A 22,928-nucleotide genomic window follows, 5' to 3' on the forward strand; every position below is an offset into this window, starting at 1 on the left:
GTAATATTTTTAATTAAATTAGTTGCCCATTTTTCAATGCCATCTAAATTTTTCTTGGTATTTTCTCTCTTTAAAGTGTCAAAATTCCTTTTTTCTTCTAAATTTCTGAGGTCAGTTTTTGTTTCATTTCAGTATACCACTTACCCTTCCCTGAAATTTAACAGAGATACATTTAGAAGATAACACTTTATTAATAAATTCACATTTGTCTTTTACAAGTTTTTGTTTAAACAGTGCTGAGATGAATGTATAAAACCTACTCCTTAATTCTGTTATTTCTTTTTTTTTAATAGCTGATTTATTCTATTCAAGAAATATTTATTGAATGCCTAGCATGTGCCAGTCACTATGCTGGGCACTAAGGGTACATATAGGGTATAAAATAATTGTCTCTCTTCTCATGGAGTGATTTAGTCTAACCAGACATATTGAGATCAAGTGTCCATAGATATATATGTTAGAAAAGAGAAGATGGGGAGCTACAGGTACTGTGAAGTTATATGTGGCAACACATCTTTCTCATTCAGGGGGTTTAGGGAAGACCTCATTTTAAAATGTATGTTTCCAGTGAGAAGGTGTTGGTTCACAAGAGTGGGACCATAACGTTACATGTTTATATTATGTGATTTTTCATGTTTACTAATGTATTTTCATGTTTTAAATGTGAAAAGTAAAGGAAGGTTAATTTTTTTCCACATTTATTTTTATGTAGGCAACAAGAATGGGTGAATCAGCAAAGGGAAGATATTGAAAGGCAAAGGAAACTTCTAGCCAAACGCAAACCTCCCGCAGCTAATAATTCTCAGGCACCGTCTACCAATTCTGAATCAAAACAAAGGAAAAACAAAGCAGTCAATGGAGCAGAAAATGATCCCTTCGTTAGACCAAATTTACCACAGCTGTAAGTTTGCATTTTTCATTTCCTTTTTTTAAAGTGTTGCCAGTGAGCATGAATGTTAGTTGTGGGTGTTATTAATAATTAAATAGTAAAAATCATCATGGCCAGGAAGGAAAAGTATTGTAAAAATTTATTTCTAAATGAATAATAAGCCTCCAAATCTGAATTCTACCTAAGTGGAGATTTACTAATCCTATTTTAAAATGGAGATTTGGGTAGCTAAGAGGAAGCTGGAGTTCACTTTTTCTTCTATGTCTGTGAATGATAGTAGAGTCACATGTCAATTTTGATTATTCTAGTTCAGTGTTACTCTTAATGTTCCTTTTTCTGAGAAAATGTTAGCTTAAGTAGTACAGCTGACATATTTTTGTCAAGCTATGAAAGCAGCACATTCAGAGGTTATAGATATTGTTTTCCCCTTTCTGCTTTGGTTTCTAGGTTTTCTGCTTTAATGGTGAATTACTTTTTATAATTCAGAAGTTAGAGACATTTAAAAAATAGTTATATGCTTATCATAGGAAATTTGAAAAATATGAAAGAACAATAAAACAGTAAAGACCATGATCTTATCTCACAGAGAACAGTTCAGTTCAGTCTCTCAGTCGTGTCCAACTCCTTGGGACCCCATGAACCACAGCATTCCAGGCCTCCCTGTCCATCACCAACTCCCAGAGTCCACCCAAACCCATGTCCATCGAGTTGGTGATGTCATCCAACCATCTCATCCTCTGTCGTCCCCTTCTCCTCCTGCCTTCAGTCTTTCCCAGTATCAGGGTCTTTTCAAATGAGTCAGCTCTTCGCATCAGGTGGCCAAAGTATTGGAGTTTCAGCTTCAACATCAGTCCTTCCAATGAACACCCAGGACTGATCTCCTTTAGGATACCCTGGTTGGATCTCCTTGCAGTCCAAGGGACTCTCAAGAGTCTTCTCCAACACCACAGTTCAAAAGCATCAATTCTTCTGTGCTCAGCTTTCTTTATAGTCCAACTCTCACATCCATACATGACCACTGAAAAAAAATCATTGTTATAATTTCTGTATATAGATGCAACATAATTTATATAGTTTTTCTGTTTTATAAGACCTTATATAAGTTTATGTGAGTGGAAAATACACACACACCCCCCCTCTGCTTTATGTTTTAATATGCTTCTCCTTTGTTGAAAGATACTGTTTCATCTGTGCTTTGAAGCCCATCCCCTGCCACGTCAGGGACCTCTTCTGTTGAAACCTCCTTCATCATATATCTTCACCCTTTTGCTGTCCACTGGTTCCTTGCTTTTAGGAAACAAAACAAAAAACTCTCCATCAATTAGAAATCTCTCCAGTCTCCATATGTCATCTTTATAACTAGGTTTCCTGAAAGATTTTCCTTTGCTTATAGTCTCTGCTACCTTGCTTTCCATTCTCTCTTTGCTTGACTGAAATTGTTCTTTTAAAGATTATGTTTGGGATCGCATGTACACCTGTGGTGGATTCATGTCAATGTATGGCAAAACCAATACAGTATTGTAAAGTAAAATAAAGTAAAAATAAAAATTTTAAAAAATAAAATAAAAAATAAATAAATCTTTAAGCTAAAAAAATAAATAAATAAAGATTATGTCCTTGATGCTAAATGCCACAGACATATGAGTCTTTAACTTGGCAACAGTGGATATTGTTGACCACTTATTTTTTCTGAAAAGACACTTTCTTGCCTTAGTTTTTGATAACCTTGTTTTCTGATTTCCATTTTAGCTTAATCTGGTACATCTTTTAAGTCTCTTCTGTGGACATCATTTACATTATCAATTTGTAAAGCATAGGATTTTTAAGGCTCTGTCCTAGGCCATCGTACCACTTACCATCTTACCACTGTGTATTCTCCACGAGTATTAGCTACTCCTAGGGTTTCAGTTGCCCTGTTTATGCTGCTGACATCCAAACTTCTGTTGCCAGCCCACTTTTCTCTCTTGAGTAGCAAATGTTTGTATCTCAGTCTTGAATGTCATATCCTTGCTTAATTGATATTGGTACTTAAATGCCTCACAAGTGCCTCTAATGGCAGCCTATTCAAAACTGTATTTACTAAACACACAAAATAAAAAGTATTTATTATTATCTTTCCCATTTCAGTCCTCCCCACCCCTTTTTTCCCCCCCTCTCTTTTTTTCTCTTTTCTCTTTTCTCTCTATGCACACACATACACACACTCCTTGCCTCCTCGTGGTAAATGGTACCACCATCCTCTCAATTCCACATACCAGAATTTTGGTTTTTACAGGTTTTAAATCAGGATTCTATTTATTTTTCTTAATCCATTTTTATTATCTTTTAGTTAATAAATAAGTGATAATAATCTTATATTTTAAAGTCCAAAATGTACTTCCTTCTTTAAGTCTTTCCTGATTTGGGCAAGGAGGGGGAGGGGTTGTTGTGACTTGCAATTAAATCCTTTGGCTAATGATATTTTAAAAAAATAACATGACTTCGTTTTCAAAGATGGGTAAATTTGTTGCTTTTAAAAGAGTGGATGGATAGGTGAGCAGTTATACAGAAGAAGGTGTGTAAGCTTAATTCCACCCCATAGATCTGGTCTTCACTCAGATGTGTCCACTGCCATTTCTTACTTGGGTTCTTTCTTGCCACCCCCACCCACTCTGACATCTTTCAACTTTGGTCTAGGCCATCTTATAGTCAGAGTCCTTTTTTTTTTTTTTCCAAAATAAAAATACGATCCTTTCTTTTTCTTCCATGTAAACCTAACATAATTCTTCATAGCTTGGATAATAAAGGCCAGGTCAGCTTCTGACCTCTCTCGCCGCATCTTTTGTCATCGACCAGTGCCTCCCATTTACCACCAACTTTTAAACTCCAGCCCATTGTCATACTTTCTGTTCATCTTTTAAATCCCATACTAAATATTGATTCTTCTTGAAAGCTTCTCCTTGACCCTTGAAGGACAGGACTCAGTTATCACTTGAGGTATTCAGTGATAACCTGATACTCATACCTCTATATTCAGTCACAGCATCGTCATTCACTCAGTTAATGACACTAGAAAGGTCCTAGATGTTTGCCTTTCCCTTGTTCTCTGTGTCTATTTACATAACATTTTTGTATTTTGTACATCTTCACTACCACTCTTACTCTCTCTCTTTTTTAACATCAGTTACTGTTTCTTACCTTTCACATGATGTCTTTTTCATGTCTAACCTCCTTCACTAGCCTTCAAGATAAAATTCACCCTCATGAAGACCCTTTATAGGCCTTCTGATTTCTCTCCTCCCCTGTCTTCCTTATGCATCCTGCATGAAATTCTTTCAGTTCTTTAAATGGACTCTGCTTTACTTGTTTCTGCACCTTGTATTTCTTGTTCTTTGCCTTTCTTTACCTGTTCCATTTTCTGTTTATCCTTTATGACTTGCCTCATATGTCAGTTCCAGTAGTAAATCCTTTTTGACCTCTTTTCTTCCTAGTTTCTTCCCTGTTTCCCCTCAAGTTAGGTACCTTTTGTACTTGCGCCTGTCAGTATTGGAGCTCTTGTCTCTCCATCTTCTCTCTCTGCTCCCAGTATCCAGTACAGTGCCTGGCATATAGAAAATGGTCAGTAAATACTAAATTATAGTACATAAGCATTTGATTGAATTTCATTTTCTTCTTCTCAAAAGACCATTTTTCTAGTTTGCCACAGGTGTTTTGCTTCCGACTTGTCTTCTAGGACGCTTCTAGCTCTAACAGTAGTTTATTAGTCATAGATTATCTCATTGCCATCTCAGTTTACTGCATATGTTGACTTAGAACTAACTCTGAAGTTATACTGCTGTATGTTCTTAGAGTGGCAGATGAAGTAATACAACATAGCAGTTGGATTGCATCCTTACTTAAGTACAGATTTAAATAAGGAAAAAACTGACAGAAACACTTTGATTCGTATATATTAATTTGATTTTATCAGCCATGCATTGCAACAGTCTTCTAAAACTTGTTTTATATCCATTTCTGCAGAAAATCTAGTAATTAGAAATGAGATCATGAATCTTTCATTATTTCTTTATCAAGAAATTAAAGTAGAAAATAGGACTTTCCTGGTAGTCCACTGGTTAAGAATCCCCCTGCCAATGTTCAGCCTCTAGTCGAGGAAGATTCGACTAAGGGCAGTTAGCCACAGGGCAGCTAAGCCTCTGTGTCCCAGCTCCTGAGCCTGTGCACTCTAGAGCCTGTTCTCTGCAACAGAGAAGCCACCGCAGCGAGAAGCCTGCACACCACAGCTAGAGAGTAGCCCCTGCTCACTGCAGCTAGAGAAAGCCTGCACACAGCAACAAAGACCCGGTGCAGCCAAAAAATGAGTACTACTAAAGAAAGTTACTGCTCTGTAGTGGTTAGGATTTTAAGCTCTTCAGTCAGATGTGGAATCCAACCTTGACTTTTCCAGTTTTATTTTTTATTTTTTGGTAAACTGTTTTACTTCGTAGAGCCTCCATTTCCTTGTGAAAGTACCTATGTCATAATGCTGAAAAGACGATATGAGATGAAGCTTATGTAGTACTTGCATGGTTCCTGGTTCTTAACTAATTTTTAACTACCAGCAAGATTCAGTCAGGGTTGTTTTTTTTTTTAATTTATTTATTTTTAATTGAAGGATAATTGCTTTACAATATTGGTGTTCAGTCAAGTTTTTAGGTAGTAATTTCTCATTTTACTCGCAAAGACTTACTATTCAAAGTAAATAGCATCAGTTCAGTCACGCAGTCGTGTCTGACTCTTTGTGACCCTGTTGACTGCAGCACTAGTTTGCATAGTTAGTGTTATCTATGGATAATACCTAAACAACATACATGTTAATCAAGATTTTGACTTCATGTTAAATATATTTTAAATTGTTTTGATTTTATCTATTTGTTTTGTGTTTTTACAAAGGATAACTGCAAAGTGAACAATAATATTTTACCTTATATTTCATATGAATGAAGTTTTAGAGGTCACTCTTCTCATTTAAAGCTTAAGTTTTAACTGAAGCTTATATTTTATATAGCATAAAGTTATTACTTTTGGGATTACTTATCTCTGGTCATTAAACTGAATGACTTTTTAAGTAATGAAATGTATTTTAGAGCAGTTCGCTGACCACAGTATTGAGCCAAGACTGTGGGGTTCCCATATACCTGTTGTTCCCACAGTCTCTCCCACCGCCAGTGTCCGGCACCACAGTGCACATCCGTGACCATGGGTGACCCTGTGTGATAGCCCAAAGTGCAGCATGCATCGAGGTTCACTTTGGGTATTACATGTCCTGTGGGTTTTTACAAATAAGTAATTTTTTAAAATCCTTGCTGAAAAAAATGTGGCATTGGTACATCTAATCCATTTTAATTTCATGTATTTACTTATTTATTAGGGCTTAAGTCTCATCTTTCTTCATGCTTTCTGTTTATCCTGCCTAATCTCTCCTTTTTTCCATTTAACTTATCTTAGACCACTTAGTTTTTATTTGACTCTCTTTCTCTATTAGTACATTATGTTCATACACATACATAGGTACACAAACACATACACGTGTTACCTAAAGACAGTGTCTTGTATAGTCAGTGTTCATCTAAACTTTACCTATGTATCTATCACCATGTTGCTCTCCATTGATCCTGGATCTCTGATTTTTACCTGCAGTGAGATCTTTTTGCCTAAGGATACCCTTTAGTAATTTCCTTTTAGTGTGGGTCTGTTGGTAGTGATGTCTTTCAGTTTTGGTTGGTCTGAAAATAACTCTTTTGCCTTCATTCTTGAAATATTTTTACTGGTTTTAGGTTGGTGGTTATTTAAAGATAGAATCTTACTGTCTTCTAACTTAAATTACTACTATTGACGAGTCAGATGACTCTGTAGAAATTATCTTAAATGAAGCAGAAGCAATATTTGGAGATTAGGTAAATGAGGATATTTTTAAATAAATGAGCAAGATCAGTCTATAGATTCATGAAGGCCAGAGAATTCCAAGTAGGATGAATAAAAAGAAGTACTCAAACACACCATAATGAAATTTCAGAAAATCAGGAAAAGAGAAAAAATTCTCAAAAGCAGCCAAACAGGGGGACTTCCAGTGGTTTATACTATGTGCTTCCACTGCAGGGATGCAGGTTTCATCCCTGGTTAGGTGATCAGGGAACTAAGATCTGACAGGCCATGAGGCACACCCCCCCAAAACAAGGGCCACCAAAAGAAAAAAATATTAAATGTAAAAATTAAGGAAAAAAGCAATCTAGACAGGTGACAATTGAAAGAAAACCATATTTATAGCAGATACAGTAAAATTTAAAACAAAAAATTATAAGAAATAGTGATTATTTCATAACTTTAAAAGTTTAAAATCACCAGGAACATATAATAATTCTAAATTTGTATGCATAACAACATGCCCTCAAGATAAGTAAAAAATTGACAGTACTTTAAGGATATATGGACATATCCACAAATTATAATGGGAGATTTCAACACATACATTTCTTAGTAATTAAAACAATATAACATAGAAACACAGCATGAGTATAGAAAATTTCAGTGGGATCGACAGGCTTGGCTTAATGAGCATGTTACCCCCTAACATTTGCAGAAGTATGTTCTTTTTAAAAATGGACTTTTGTAAAAATTGACCATGTTAAGTCATAGAACAGGTCTAAGCAAAGGTAAAAGGATTGAAGGAGTTTTTTGTAAGACTGACATTGTTTCTTCCTTTAAATGTTTGGTAGGACTCATAGGTGAAACTTAATGGATTGAAATAATATAAAATATGTTCTCTCATCACAGTGGAATTAAACTAGGAATCAGAAACAAAGGTAGTGCAAAAGGCTCATAGGAAATGAGAAGATATTTTTAGATGAATGATGGTGAAAGTGCTACATGGCAAAAATTTTTGAGGTAAAACTTTATCAGAAGATGAGCAGAATTAACCAAGAAAAGGAGGAAGAGAAAAATAAGAGCAGAAATTTTGATACAGGAAATAATCATACAATACAGAGCATCAGCCAATCCAAAAGGGATGTCTGTAGGTTTTATGTGGGTGAGGAAGGACTAATAAAATTGAAAACAAGAAGGAGAGAAAAGAATCATCATCAGGAATGAAAGAAACAGTGTTATTATAGAATGTATACATACTTAAAAAGATATTATAGATGACTTGAATTTAAAATTTTTGTGAAATGGATAAATTTCTAGAAAAATACAAGTTAACAAAATTGACACTAGAACAAACAAAATCAAATAGTTCTGTAACTGTTAAAGGAATTGAATCTATAATTAAAATCTTTGATCATAGAAAACTCAGGTACAGATGATTTCATCTATGAATTCCACTAGCCATTTAAGGAAGAAATAGTGCCAGTCTTTCAAAACCTTTTGAAGAACAGCTAAGGGAGAAATACTTTCAACTTATTTTAGGCTAGCGCAGTTGTGGTGTCGAAATTCAAGAAAGACCATACAGGAAAGGAAAGTTAGAGCCTAATTTGTCATGGTGTTGTTTAGTGGCTAGTTCACTTCAGTTCAGTGCTCAGTCATGTCCGACTCTTTGCGACCCCGTGAATCGCAGCACACCAGGCCTCCCTGTCCATCACCAACTCCCAGAGTCTACACAAACCCATGTCCACTGAGTCAGTGATGCCATCCAACCATCTCATCCTCTGTCACCCCCTTCTCCTCCTGCCCTCAATCTTTCCCAGCATCAGGGTCTTTTCAAATGAGTCAGCTCTTTGCATCAGGTGGCCAAAGTATTGGAGTTTCAGCTTCAGCATCAGTCCTTTCAATGAACACAAAGGACTGAGCTCCTTTAGGACAGACTGGTTGGATCTCCTTGCAGCCCAAGGGACTCTCAAGAGTCTTCTCCAACACCACAGTTCAAAAGCATCAATTCTTCGGCACTCAGCTGTCTTTATAGTCCAATTCTCACATCCATACATGACTACTGGAAAAACCATAGCCTTGACTAGATGGACCTTTGTTGGCAAAGTAATGTCTCTGCTTTTGAATATGCTGTCTAGGTTGCTCATAACTTTCCTTCCAAGGAGTAAGCGTCTTTTAATTTCATGGCTGCAGTCACCATTTGCAGTGATTTTGGAGCCCCCCAAAATAAAGTCTGACACTATTTCCACTGTTTCCCCATCTATCTCCCATGAAGTGATGGGACTGGATGCCATGATCTTTGTTTTCTGAATGTTGAGCTTTAAGCCAACTTTTTCACTCTCCTCTTTCACTTTCATCAAGAGGCTCTTTAGTTCTTCACTTTCTGCCATAAGGGTGGTGTCATCTGTGTATCTTGAAGTTGTTGATATTTCTCCCAGCAATCTTGATTCCAGCTTGTGCTTCATCCAGCCTGGCATTTCTCCTGATGTACTCTGCATATACGTTAAATAAGCAGGGTGACAGTATACAGCCTTGACGTACTCCTTTTCCTATTTGGAACGAGTCTGTTGTTCCATGTCCAGTTCTAACTGTTGCTTCCTGACCTGCGTACAGGTTTCTCAAGAGGCAGGTCAGGTCTGGTATTCCCATCTCTTTCAGAATTTTCCAGTTTATTATGATCCACACTGTCAAAGGCTTTGGCATAGTCAGTAAAGCAGAAATAGATGTTTTTCTGGAACTCTCTTGGTTTTTCGATGATCCAGCAGATGTTGACAATTTGATCTCTGGTTCCTCAGCCTTTCCTAAAACCAGCTTGAACATCTGGAAGTTCATGGTTCACGTATTGCTGAAGCCTAAGTTATGTCCAACTCTTCTGCAACCCCATGGACTGTAGCCTGCGAAGCTTCTCTGTCCATGGGATTTCCCAGGCAAAAATACTGGAGTGGATTGCCATTTCCTTCTCCAGCATATCTTGCTGACCCAGGAACCAAACCTACATCTCTTGCTTTGGCAGGCGGATCTGTTACCACTGAGCTGCCAGGGAAGCCCTAATGATAAATGATAGTCTAATATCATTTATAAAAGTAAATGCAGAAATATTAAATAAAATATTAGCAACCCCACATATGATACATAAAAACGAGAATTTATCAAGACCAGTTTGGATTTATTTTAGGTATGATAGGTTGGTTTAATATAAGAAAAATCAATGTAATTTTTACATAAAGAGAAAGGTTATATGATTATCTTAATAGATTCCAAAATAAAAAATAATATGTAAAATTCAGCATCGATCTGTCTTTAAACTCTTAGCAAGCAACCAATAAAAGACAATTTCCTTAATCTGCAGTATGCATCCATTTTTCTTTTTGCTCGCAGGTCTACATGCTGTGTTTATGGGTCACCATGTCCTTGTGTGCCCTGTTTCTTCCTCCTGGCTTCTTACTGCTGCTTCTGTTAAGCTGGGTTCAGATGTTACCTCTTATGTGCCTTTTCCCAGTTTGCTTCAGATAAAAGTTTTTTTCCTTTACACTGTGTACTCATGGCTGTATCATCCAAGATAATTGCCGTTTTTTAAGGTCAGCTAATTAGTGGTATTAATCCCATTTTATCCTTTCTGTTAAGCACATTCATAAGTGCTGAAGATTAAAATGTGGTGTTTTTGGAAAGTCATTATTGTACCTACACAGCCTCCCCTCTGACCTAAGATTCACTTCTTTCCCACATGCAAAATTCATTTATCCTATCTGCAAAGTCTTGTCAACCTCATTACAGCCTTAACTCCACATTAAAAAAACCTTACCTAAATCTCATCAACTTCAGTTCAGTTCAGTCACTCAGTCGTGTCCGACTCTCTGCGACGCCATGAATCACAGCACACCAGGCCTCCCTGTCCATCACCAACTCCCGGAGTTCACTCAGACTCACGTCCATCAAGTCAGTGATGCCATCCAGCCATCTCGTCCTCTGTCCCTTTCTCCTCCTGCCCCCAATCCCCCCAGCATCAGAGTCTTTTCCAATTGAGTTGACCAGAGTCAACTCCTCGCATGAGGTGGCCAAAGTACTGGAGTTTCAGCTTCAGCATCATTCCCTCCAAAGAAATCCCAGGGCTGATCTCCTGCAGAATGGACTGAATTAGACATTCTAAATTTTGTTACCTAAATAAATTATGAGTGAGGCTTTTGTATAATCTGCCCTGAAAATAATTCCTCTTAACCTATGAACCTGTGAACGTCAAGAGACAAGTTACTACCTCTTTCCAGAATGCAGTGATGGGGACAGCCATAGCATAAGAGTTATAGACATTTCCTTTCAAACAGAAAAAGATTAAAGGTGTCACTGATCCCGGCAGTTTCAAAATCCATCCAGGCAAAGTCAGGTTTCAAGATCTGGTAATAATTTTTCTGTAGGCTGTGACTTTTCAAGCTTCTGTCCTGTTTTTCATGAAGATTTCTTTTTCGTGAAGGTTATCATGTATTTGCTGCTGAGTAGCTTTACAACCAGTTTGTTGTTCGTAGAGTTTTGACTATTTGACAGCCTTTCACTTTGTGCTGTGTCCCTTAAAATCCAAGCTGGCAGAGTTTTTGTTGGTATAAAGTTCTCAAGAATCTTGTGGGTTTCTCATGTGTGACACAAGCATTCATTCCGTTAGACAAGGGGATCCTCCAGGTTTTTTTTTCCCTAGATAATTTTATCACTGTTTTTGACTTCTGCTGAGAAGGCTGAAGGGATCTGTGAGTCACACACTTCATCTTTTTAAAGACTGTTTCTGTGAGGAATACTCTGGCTTCTCTGGAGTATTAGCAAAAGGTTGTGCATCTGCACCCTCCTTTTAAGAGCAGCTTTGACCATGAATCTCAATTTTGGTGTATTTTGCACTCTGAATAAAATCAAAATTTCTTAAACTGTCAAATCTTGGTTGGATTAAACCCATTAAATTTTTGGTTGAACGTTTCTTATTTCTTACCTTTGATTTCTCTTTTCTCACATTTTAGTGTAAACAGTGAGAAGAAACCAGTCCAGACTTTGAACACTGTTTGGAAATCTGCAGAGTTCATTTCTTACATGCTTGGCTTTCTGTATAACTACAGGATACAGTTTTGCTAAGCTTTCTTTCGTTATAACAAGGCTTCCTCCAGTTTTCTATAACATATTTTTCATTTCCTTCTGAGTTTTCACCAGTAGCGCCTCTCCTATCTACCAGATGATCCATTCATGACAGTTTAGGTGTTCTCTTAAGGCAGTAGGTCTTCCACACTGTGCTCCTTGTGGAATTCCTCTCATCCTCACTTGGCAGAGTTGTTAATATTCATATTTCTGCTAATAGTCTATTCAAGGCAGCCTAAGGTTATTTTAAAATCATGCTCCTCTGAATTCTCTATCCTCTTGCTCACTGCCCACTCCCAAGCTCACTGCCCACTTCCAAAGTCACTTCTATATTTTTAGGTGTTTGTTATGGAAATATCCCTTTTCTAGGTACCAGGTTATATAGTAATTTCATACTGCTGCTGTAACAAATTGCCACAAATTCAGTGAGTTAAAACAACACAAATTTATTATCTTATATTTTTGGAGATCACAAATCCAAAATGGATCTCATTAGGCTAAAATCAGGGTATTGTCAGGGGTGCATTACTCATGGTGGCTTGAGAAAACAATCCTTACTTTTTCCAGCTTCTAGAGCCTGTCCACATTCCTTGGTTCATGATCCCCTTCCAACTGCAAGCCAGCAGTAGCAAGTCAAGCCTTTGTCGTGTCGTGTCACTGTGATTCCAACATCTGCCCATCTCCTCGCATTTTAAGGCCTCTTGTGATTACATTGAGTCCACAAAGGGTAATCCAGAATAAATCCCTATTTTAAAGTAAGCTAAGTAACAGCTTTAATTCCATCTGCTACTTTAATTCTCCTTTGCTGTGTAACTTAGCATACTCACATCTCCAGGAATTAGGATATAGACATCTTTTTGAGGCCATTATTCTACACACTATACCAGCACTTGGCGTAAGTCATTCGTTCTCAGTTTTTTGTTTTTTGTATATTGAACCCTAGGCTCTTCAGAGGAAACTGGTTTCATCCTTCCCATATTCCCCCATTTCTTTTTCCCAGTGGTACTTAAAAAGAAAAAAAAATTAGGTTAAATTTGCATAACATGCAGTTAGCCATTTAAAAGCATATAGTTCAGGGGCATTCAGTGTGTTCACAGTGCTATGCAGTGTTGTGCAACCAAGACCTCCCTTTAGTTTCGGAACATTTTATTCATCCAGAACACCTAATGCCCGTTAATTAATCACTCCCCATTCCTGCCTCCCTGCATCCTCCTGGTAACAAATAATCTGCTTTCTCTATGTATTTGCCTCTTCTAGATAGTGCATTAAAGAGAATCATACAGTAGATGTCTGTCCTTACAGCAGTACCACACTCTTCTGATAACCGTAACTGTGTTAATTTTTTAAATAGGAAGTATGAGTCCTTCTTTTCTTTTTCAAGATTGTTTTGTTTGTTTGAGGACCCTTGCACATTGCATTTTAATAAAGAATCAGCTTTCCTGTTTCTGCAAAATCATTGATAAGTATTTTGATCAGGATTATATTGGGTTTGTGGGATACTTTGGTGAAGAATTGCCCTCTTAATAATAGTAAGTCTGCTAATCTTAAAGACATGAGCACTAATGTTCTTTCATTTAGTTAGTATGCTTTCATTTCTTCAGCAATATTTTGTAGTTTTTAGCATCCAAGTCACTTCCTGAAGTAACTTGATCCTATGTATATTATTGTTTTGGGTTCTGATATTAATTGAATTGTATTCTTAGTATTGTTTTTACATTGTTCATTGCTGATGTATACAAACACATTTGATTTTTGTGTGTTGATCTCATGCCCTGCAACTTTGCTGAATTTATTAACTCTTGTTCATTTTTAGAGATTTTCTACATGTAGAGTTAAGTCATCTATAACTAGAAATAGTTTTACTTCTTCCTTTCCAATTTCAGTGTATTTTTTTTCCTTAAGTCCTCTGAGAGGACTTCCAGTACAATATTGAACAGCAGTGGTGAAAGTTGTTCCTGGCCTTAAGGGGAAAATTTTTACTCTTTCACCACTGAGTGTGATGTTAGTTATGGTTTTTTAAATAAATGCTCTTTACCATGTTAAGGACATTTTTTTCTATTTCTAGTGCTTTTTTAGGGCTCTTCAAAGGCAGAGTAGTTTCATCTACTTCCTCCCTCATTTAAAAAAGTCTGCTCCTCAATGTGTGACTTAGTTCAATATTCTGTAAAGGTTTGCTAAAAAAACCGGCTTGATATTTTTTTTTCTGAAGTGCCTTTAACATTTTATTTACCAGATCTTATATTCCTTAACTCTGAGACTTCAGATTAGTTTCCTGCTTAAACAGAATACCCTTAAAGAATTGAATATCAATTTCTTTGAAATGTGTATTCTCTGTTTTTTGCAGATATTCTACATTTCTATTAAACTCTTGAAAAACAATTTTTGAATTAAAAATAAAATTCTCATTCATTCATTCAGTTCAGGTCAGTCACTCAGTCGTGTCCGACTCTTTGCAACCCCATGAACTGTAGCACACCAGGTCTTCCTGTCCATCACCAACTCCCAGAGTTCACCCAAACTCATGTCCATTGAATCGGTGATGCCATCCAACCATATCATCCTCTGTTATCCCCTTCTCCTCCTGCCCTCAGTCTTTCTTCCCAGCACCAGGATCTTTTCAAATGAGTCAGCTCTTCACATGAGGTGGCCAAAGTATTGGAGTTTCAGCTTCAACATCAGTCCTTCCAATGAACACTCAGGGCTGATCTCCTTGCAGTGCGTGGGACTCTGATGAGTCTTCTCCAACACCACAGTTCAAAAGCATCAATTCTTTAGCACTCAGCTTTCTTTATTCATTCATACTCACTGTGAAAGATTATCAGTGGTTAAGTTTTATGTTTGAGTTTTAAATTTCTTGGCTTTTTGAATAATTTTGTGTTAACCTACTGAACAGTTTTATTTATGATTTTTAGCATCTCCTAAATACATATACATAAATGTTTAATAAAATTAATATTCAATCTATAATATGAGATATGATTCATAAAGGGAGAAATTGGACTTTTCTTTGCACTCTGTGAACAAGAGATTTGCTAAGTAATTTAAGCAATTGACTTAAGAGGGTGGATCTTTTTAAGCATCTTAAAAAGCACATCATAAAATTAATTGATGTGGCAATTAAAAGTCATCAAAATTAGTATTTTCCTAGCTTACCTCTTTCCATATATAAAATAAAATCCAATTTCTTTAAGTAAGATTGTCCCCAGTTAACTTTATCTAAATACAGTTAAATTTTATCTATAAGTATTTTCCATCAGTGGAAATAAATAGCAGACATCTAAATTGCTAAATGGCCCATGGGGTCGCAAAGAGTCGGACACAACTGAGCGACTTCACTTTTCAGTTTCTAAAGTGCTGAAATATGTCAGGTGCTTTCTGATAAGGAAGTGCAAAGAAATGTAAGAAATGTCTTTTGCTGTTTGGTGGTTTGCATTCTATTTTGTAAGACAGGAATAGGAATTCTTAAACTGCCGTTTGAACTGCAAAGTTACATATATGTGAAATTAGATACCATGATCATAAAATGGTAAGAATTACTGTCGAAGAACTTCCCTGGTGGCTCAGATGGTAAAGCGTCTGCCTCTAATGCGGGAGACCTGGGTTCAATCCCTGGGTTGGGAAGATCTCCTGGAGAAGGAAATGGCAACCCACTCCAGTACTCTTGCCTGGAAAATCCCATGGACAGAAGAGCCTGGTAGGCTACGGTCCACGGGGCCGCAAAGAGTCAGACATGACTGAGCGACTTAAAGATCTTTCACTTTCACTGTCCAAGAAAGTCAGTAGCCTAGTATTTAGTACTATCTGTACGTTTGCTTACTGATACTTCAAAACCCAGCAGAGAGATTAGTATGTATATATTTTGCTGTTTATTTGAAGCTTTATAGTGATAGTAATCAAATGCAGTAAAGAAATAGCAAAGTTCTGTTGCTGCTGAAAGTTACCATTAATCTTTACTGAGAATTGCACGTGTTTCATATTAGGATTAGACCTATAAAAGAATGCTCTGGGGTCAAAGCTTTTGAAATCAGTGAAGTATCATACTAAGTAAATTTAGGGAAGGGACTATTTGTGTGTATTTGCTTTTATTAAAAGGATGTAGATGATATATATTTGAGCTACAGCACAAACATATTAACAGCTGGAACTGAATGCTAGTTAATAGCCAATATGTATTACATTATAAAATGTATACAATTAACCATACAGTATTCAACAGACTAAGACACCATGGAACTAATTGACATTGATTTATTATTAACTCAGAAGAACAGTAGCTATTGAAAACTGCTGCCAACTTAAGACAGTCAAAAATTTTAGGAAACTAAATTTTAGCCATATTAATTTGACCTTATGAATACTAAATTTAGCTGTATTTTAACTCAATAAAAACCAAAGTATAGAATTGTATTTTATTCCTGTTACAGAAACAAACAAAATATTTACATATTTTAAAAAATTAGTTCTGAGCCCATCCTATGGTCTACTGGTGGGCCTAAAACCTTATTTTAAGAATAGTAAATTACTATATTGTTATACAGGTAATTTCCATTGATGGCATGTATGCATATCCAGAAACTATTTGCCAAAATTGCTCTGGCTTCACTTTACTGAACTAGTTGAGATATTATCAGTTTTAGTTTCTAAACCTCTTTTAAAAAAAAACCCATGTTTCCCTCTTCTTGTTTCATTCCATCTGCATGAATGTTTCACATTCACAGTGCAGTGTTTAGTTCTCTAAATTTATGTTAAGCAACTGCTGCAACTATATTGTTATATTCAGTATAATAAAATCTGATGGTTATGTTAACCTGACACTGGGTAGAGAGAGTTAATTTTAAATGTTTGTTTTTCACTCTTAAGATATTTCTAGTGGAATATTAACTGAATTTCTTGGAGGTTTTTGATTATTTCATTTGAATGCCCTTTCTATGATATTAATATTTTAATTACCATCTAGCTTAAGGGCAATAGCATTTATACTGAATGTTGCTGAGGGATATAAACCAAGCATAAATAAGTCGTCCTTGGGGTTTGGAGCTTAAGGGCCTAAATATGATAGATAAAAGGAGTTCTTTCAGTAATGGGTATGAATGGAAGTTGTTTTGTTGTGGGGTGTGTGTGTGTGTTTTCCTCTTTCACTTTGTTGATACAGAATCATGTTTTCTTATGAAATATTATAATAGGTATATATCTTACTGAAGTTCTACATACATTAAACTACAGTTGAACCCTAAACAACATGAGGGTTTGGGGCTGTCACCCTCCCTACATTTGAAAATTTGCATATAACTTCACAGCTGGCTTCTGTATCTGCAATTCCACATCCACAGAGTCAACCAACTCCAGACTATGTAGTATAGTGTAATACGTATTTATTTTAAAAATTTTCATGTACATGGACCTGTGCAGTTCAAACCCTTGTTATTCAAGGGTCTACTGCAGTGATTTTTTCTAATTTACAGAAGAATATTTGAAATTAATAATACAACAACCATAAAGTACTCTCACGTGTGTATCTGTTTATATTTATTAATAATTTGGTGTTTTTTGGCAGCCCTAACTTACTTATTCACTAGCCCATGGAAGCAGAGAAGAGAAAAATGTCTTCATTTCTTTCTTTCTTAAACCAGTGCCCAAATTGGACTGATTACCTTTGCAGTGATTTCCCAGTACTCTTAAAATAAAATGAAATTCATTCCTTGGTCTAAAATCCATCCTGCTTTTAGATGCTTTTCCCCTGCTTTATCTCTTGCTGACAGCCTCTTTGACTATATTCTGATACTTGTGTGGTTTTTTTCCCTCTTCTCAGTATCAGTCTATTTCCATCTTGGTGTCTTTGTACCTGCTTTAACCTGTGTGTAGAATATACTCGCCTAGGTCCTCTTGTGGTTGTCCTTTTGACATTCAGATCAAGACTATCTCCCTAAAACTCGGTGCAAATTAGTATAATACAGACAGTTATTATCACACCAGCCTTTCTAATTCTCTTTATAACACTTACTGTTATTTGTGATTGTTTCATTTCTGGACTAAATTGTTTCTCTTCTGCTTCCTTACCCCTATACTCCCACTATGAAGTGTAAGTTCAAACCAGAGTGTATTGAGAAACTGTGTTTTTCATTGCATCCTTAGGATATAAATTCATGGTACTGATTAAATAGTTGTTGAATTTATAAGTCAGTCAGTTTTTCCATCTGTATTAGATATACTCTGAAGAATACCTTCAGGCACTTTAGGCTTATGTGTTCAGGGCTGAAAGTTGTCAACATTTTAGTATTTTAATTTGATTAATTTTATTTTGCTGGTTGTTGATAAGAAATAATAAGTATTAATCTTAATATCTAGAATTACAATTTCATTTTGACAGGTTGACTTTGGCAGAATATCATGAACAGGAAGAAATTTTCAAACTTAGACTAGGACATCTCAAAAAGGTACGTGAAGCATATGCTGGCCATTTTATTTTACCAGAGGTTGTGGAAAGTTGTGTTTTACATTTCTTATTAAAGAAGGCAAAATTTACAGTGAAAAAGGACCCAAATTTAAAACTTTAGACCAAAAAAAGAAAGAGGGGCATAAAAGTTGCATTTTTATGTTGAATATATTAAAATAACATTCCTTTACCTTGTGGTAATTTACAAACATTTCAGATGCTGATAATACCGTGTCCCTGGGACTTCTCAATGCAGGGGGATGTTGATTCGATCCCTGGTCTGGGGAGTAAGATCCCACGTGATGCGTATGGTCAAAAAGTTAAAAAACAAAAACCCATGTCCTTGTAGTGGAGGAATGATCCTGGACAGAACTCCAGGTTCTTAAGATTACTGTTAAATACTCTCTGTTAAAAAAAAAAAAGATAAAATGTAAGATTCTATGTTGTTGTGTCCATTTCATAACAAATTGAAACAATTGTAAATTAATAACAGGTTCTTTTTACTTAACTTTAAAGTTACCAAATACCTGATTAAATGTTTCAGTTAAAATATATACATTGGCAAATTTAGAAGAGCCTGATTATCGGTAATAATATAAAGTGATATAATTCAGAAAAACATTGTTATATGTTAGTAAGTTTTTATAATGTAAAGCTATGTACTTGTTTGTAAACTCTGAAATTGTATTCAGTTCATTGTTTTTTAGTTCATATTTTTAATTCAAACCATTTCAGAGAAATAATAGATTTTCCCCCTCAAAATGAAATTATTGACAGCTGTAAAATTCTTTTTCTTTGATCCAGTTTTTAAATTCTGTGGTCTGCTTATCACATTACTTACATTGTTTAAATAGGCTGAGTAATAGCTAAAATTAAGTTAGTGAACTAATTGAAGATAGTATCTATCAAGTCATCTCCCTGGGGTAGGGTGAGGTAGGTCAGAGAAACCCATTCTTGTAGCAGCCACCATCTCATTATAGATGTGCTTATTTTTGGAATGCTATCAACATGCTTCAGATTCCTGCCATTTAGTTACAGGGAACAGAAAAAAAATATATTTTATATACATACATATTTGTATATTGGAGAAGGGAATGGCAGCCCACTCCAGTATTCTTGCCTGTAGAATTCCAGGGACAGAGGAGCCATGGGGTCACAAAGAGTCGGACACAACTGAGCGACTTTCACCTCACATATGTGTATATGTGTGTATATATAGACATACATATATATGTGTAATTTGTATTAGCGTTCTTTACTGTGCCCCTGCTCAGAAAAGTTTCAGCCTAACTACTTGAACAGTAAATTGTAAATTCTAAAATGAATTTATTCTGATCTGTTTTGTTCTGTTTTCTGTTCTGCTGTAATTATTGATATTTCTCTGTTCTTTGATATAAGTAGACAACTTCAGTCCATTTTGTAACTGATGGAGTTGTAACGGGACTATAGAAGGGAAGTGGGGATTTTGAAGGTCAGAATTAGTACAAGTATTTGTCTGCCCACCTAAGCTATTTTGATAGAGACCTATGTTTGACGTTCCATATAAAGAAAGATTTATCAAGTATTTTCTGAGTAGCCTTTCATGATAATGAGATACTAAAGTGTATAGTCAACTGGAGGCTTATAATTTTCACACATAATAGTAAATTTCAGATTACTCTTTCTAATGATGAGTTTTACATGTCTTATGGAAACCTGTTATAAAATCTGAAATGATAAAGCAGTTAAATTAGGAATCGGCTATTTGTATCACAAAAATACTTAAAAGGATTCAGAGGACGGTTTGTTTTTATTTTTTGATTGGTGGGTGGTTGGTTGATTTTAAAGCTTTCCTGGTACATTGAAAATATTTTATTTCTCTGAAACATTTCTGTTTTATAAAGTAAGGTACATATCCTTAAATGTCTCGATATTATGTAAACAGTTGAAGCTTTTGTAGTTTACTACACCTTCTCTTCTAACTTCCGTATTACCTTTTTCCCCAGTGTTTGACTTTTCCATTTTTGTATTTACTCATTCTAATAATTGTCCCTTCTATAATCCTTTTCCTGTTTTATTGTCTCAGCTTTTATCAAATTTACTGAGCAGTTTTAGACTTCTAACTTTATCTTCTTCTTAACCAATTTACAACATTACTTTTCTTTGATCTCCATCATGGAATATTGGATGAATTAATGCTGAAATATACTCTCATGCTTTGAATTCTCACATTTACTTCTGACTTTTTTGGTTGAGAAGAATGAATGCATTATGAAGAAAGTTGCTAGTAGTACATACAGAGAACAAAATTAAGTAAGTAGTGTCACCTTAGAGTACAAATAAATAGTAATAGTCTTATTTCCACTGGGTATTATTTTTTTGAGTTGTACAGTTCAAGAATAATAGGCATTCTGTTACATGCGTTAAAAATAAGTTATTTGGCATATTCTAAAGCACAGTCGGAAAGTAGGTCATTAAAAATAGGTCCTTCTGGTTTCTAAAATACAAGTAGATTGGACACTTTCAACACATAGAGAACAAGCTTGAGTTGAAAGAAAAGATGTTATCACCTCTATCTTAAGCCAACATGAACCATACCCCGACATGTAACTATATAGTTTCTGCCATAGGCTGGATCTGATCTGTGGATATTTGATGTCCATGTTACCTGTGCAGGAATTAATCAGGTGACCTACATTAGATTAGGGTTTAAATGTGGAGCCCAGTATACCTCCTGCATTACCAAAGGTGACTTTCACTCTCCCTTCAATAAAAACTCTTAAAGTTAGATGGAGTTATAAAATTTGTTGGCACCAAAGGAAAAAACTTGCATCATTGATGAAGCCTATACCATTTGGACATAGAAGACTAGAAGCCCTAGTTAACTTTTTCTTGAGATAATCTATGATGTATGTTGTATTTTATAAAGATAATCATAATAATTGAATAGGTAAACCGAAAGTATTTACCACTGAATAGATCGTAAAGTTCAGTTCATATTCTGTATTATTCTGTGGGCTAGAAACATAGTAATCCAAACCCAGTGAGTCTGTTAGTGTGATAGAGCAGCAAAGGAGAGCTCAGCAGTAAGTCCATGGCTGAAATAAACGCTCATTCCTGTTGCCACCAAATAGTAAGTGTAACTTACTTAAGGGTTTATTGTCTTCTGAAATTAGGAAAATTATTGTTCAGCATCATCTTTTTTAATACATTAAGAATTGTTTAATATTGTTTTAGTTATCAGTTGATGAAATTATTGCTCACTCATTCACTAGGTGATTTATTTCCACATTTCAAGAGAATTGCATAATATTACATTTTATACACTTTGAATTTTTAACCATTCTAGAGTGAACATTAATGTTAAATTTGAATGCCAAGCTCTTCTCTGTTTGCTTTGTCTAAATTAATATAGCTAGTAACTAGCAAAGCCAAAACTTGAACCTTTTCTCACTGCTACTTCAGTGGAAGTATCCTTACACTTTATTCCTACAATTCTCTAGTTGTAGATGGATAGCAAGTTGATCCTTCTGAATTCAGAATTGATTCCCTTGTAGCTTTGTTTGCATCTTTCCTAGAGTAGTAGGAACGTTTGCTTTCCTTTTTTCCCCCAGAAATAGACTGTTTTATTTTCATCTCAAATAAAGTAGAGCAGTTAAATTTTTCACACACATACTCCTTTCTCTCTTTCTTTCATATATTACTTTCCTTGGATAGCCTGTTAGTGACTATTCTGTCAGCTAGAATATTTCTTTATTATTAATTGGTTCACTGTTTTTCATTATAAATTTATCTTTAAAGGTCAACAGGAAAAGCATGTTTTGGGAGGTAAAATGTGTAAATACTCTCTAGTGTAATTTTACCTTTATACAGCTAAAGATTTAATAGAATGTCAAGGAAGTATATCGTAAAATATATGTATCTTATACAAATTACTCCTGAAACTTACACAAAATAACTTTTTGCTACTAACCATTATGCATAAACTTCCTTGATTATCACTTGCAAGCTTGTAGTTGCAATGAGAATAATTTCCTGTGTTTAAAATGTTGTCCTTTAAGGCAGGGCAACTAAATCCAGTAATGTACCTGTGCCATATGTGGCATCTCTGGCATTAAGAAAACTGATAAGCCATGTACCAGTTAGCTTTTATAGTTGATCCTGTTTTGATTCCGGTCTTGATAAATTCTAGTTATGAGAAAGTCAGTTATCTTTGTAATTTGTGGAGTTCTACTAGGTGGTTGTTTGTACAACTCCGATCTTAATTCTAGAATTGAAGAAAACTGTGTGGATGTGCTTTCCAAGGATTATTACTAAACTAACATAAACAACTTTATAAAAAAATCCCTGATAAACCATCTTCCTTGTAAGAGATTGTCTCTCTAGTCATAATATTATTTAAAAAATATAAATTACCAGTCATAATACCCCAAAAGGACCAATAACTACCTCATACCACTGCTGTTTGACTCAAGTTTGTGCTATGAACAGCATGTGGAGGTGTTTATTCTAGTCTTTGAATTTTTTTGTCATGTGGATTTTAAATATTTGATTAGTTGGAGAGAATGCATATAGAAGATTTGACATCTCAGTATGGAATATTAGATAGTGTAGTAGGGATTGACTTTAATGTATGTGTTT

At 35.4% G+C, this 22,928-nt stretch overlaps 1 protein-coding gene across 5 annotated transcripts in view; it reads left to right on the forward strand.

Annotated features, from left to right (window-relative positions):
* The window catches only part of TLK1 (tousled like kinase 1), a 173,320-nt gene that overhangs the window by 125,137 nt on the left and 25,255 nt on the right, over positions 1-22,928 (forward strand). For all 5 annotated transcript variants that reach the window (XM_027964869.2, XM_042243732.1, XM_027964871.2 and 2 more), the window contains 2 exons: positions 713-901; positions 18,243-18,309. In XM_027964869.2, coding sequence (XP_027820670.2) covers positions 713-901; positions 18,243-18,309 — 256 coding nt within the window. The remainder of the gene's footprint in view (positions 1-712; positions 902-18,242; positions 18,310-22,928) is intronic.

The sequence above is a fragment of the Ovis aries genome, chromosome 2, assembly GCF_016772045.2.
Source record: "Ovis aries strain OAR_USU_Benz2616 breed Rambouillet chromosome 2, ARS-UI_Ramb_v3.0, whole genome shotgun sequence".
Taxonomy (NCBI): domain Eukaryota; kingdom Metazoa; phylum Chordata; class Mammalia; order Artiodactyla; family Bovidae; genus Ovis; species Ovis aries.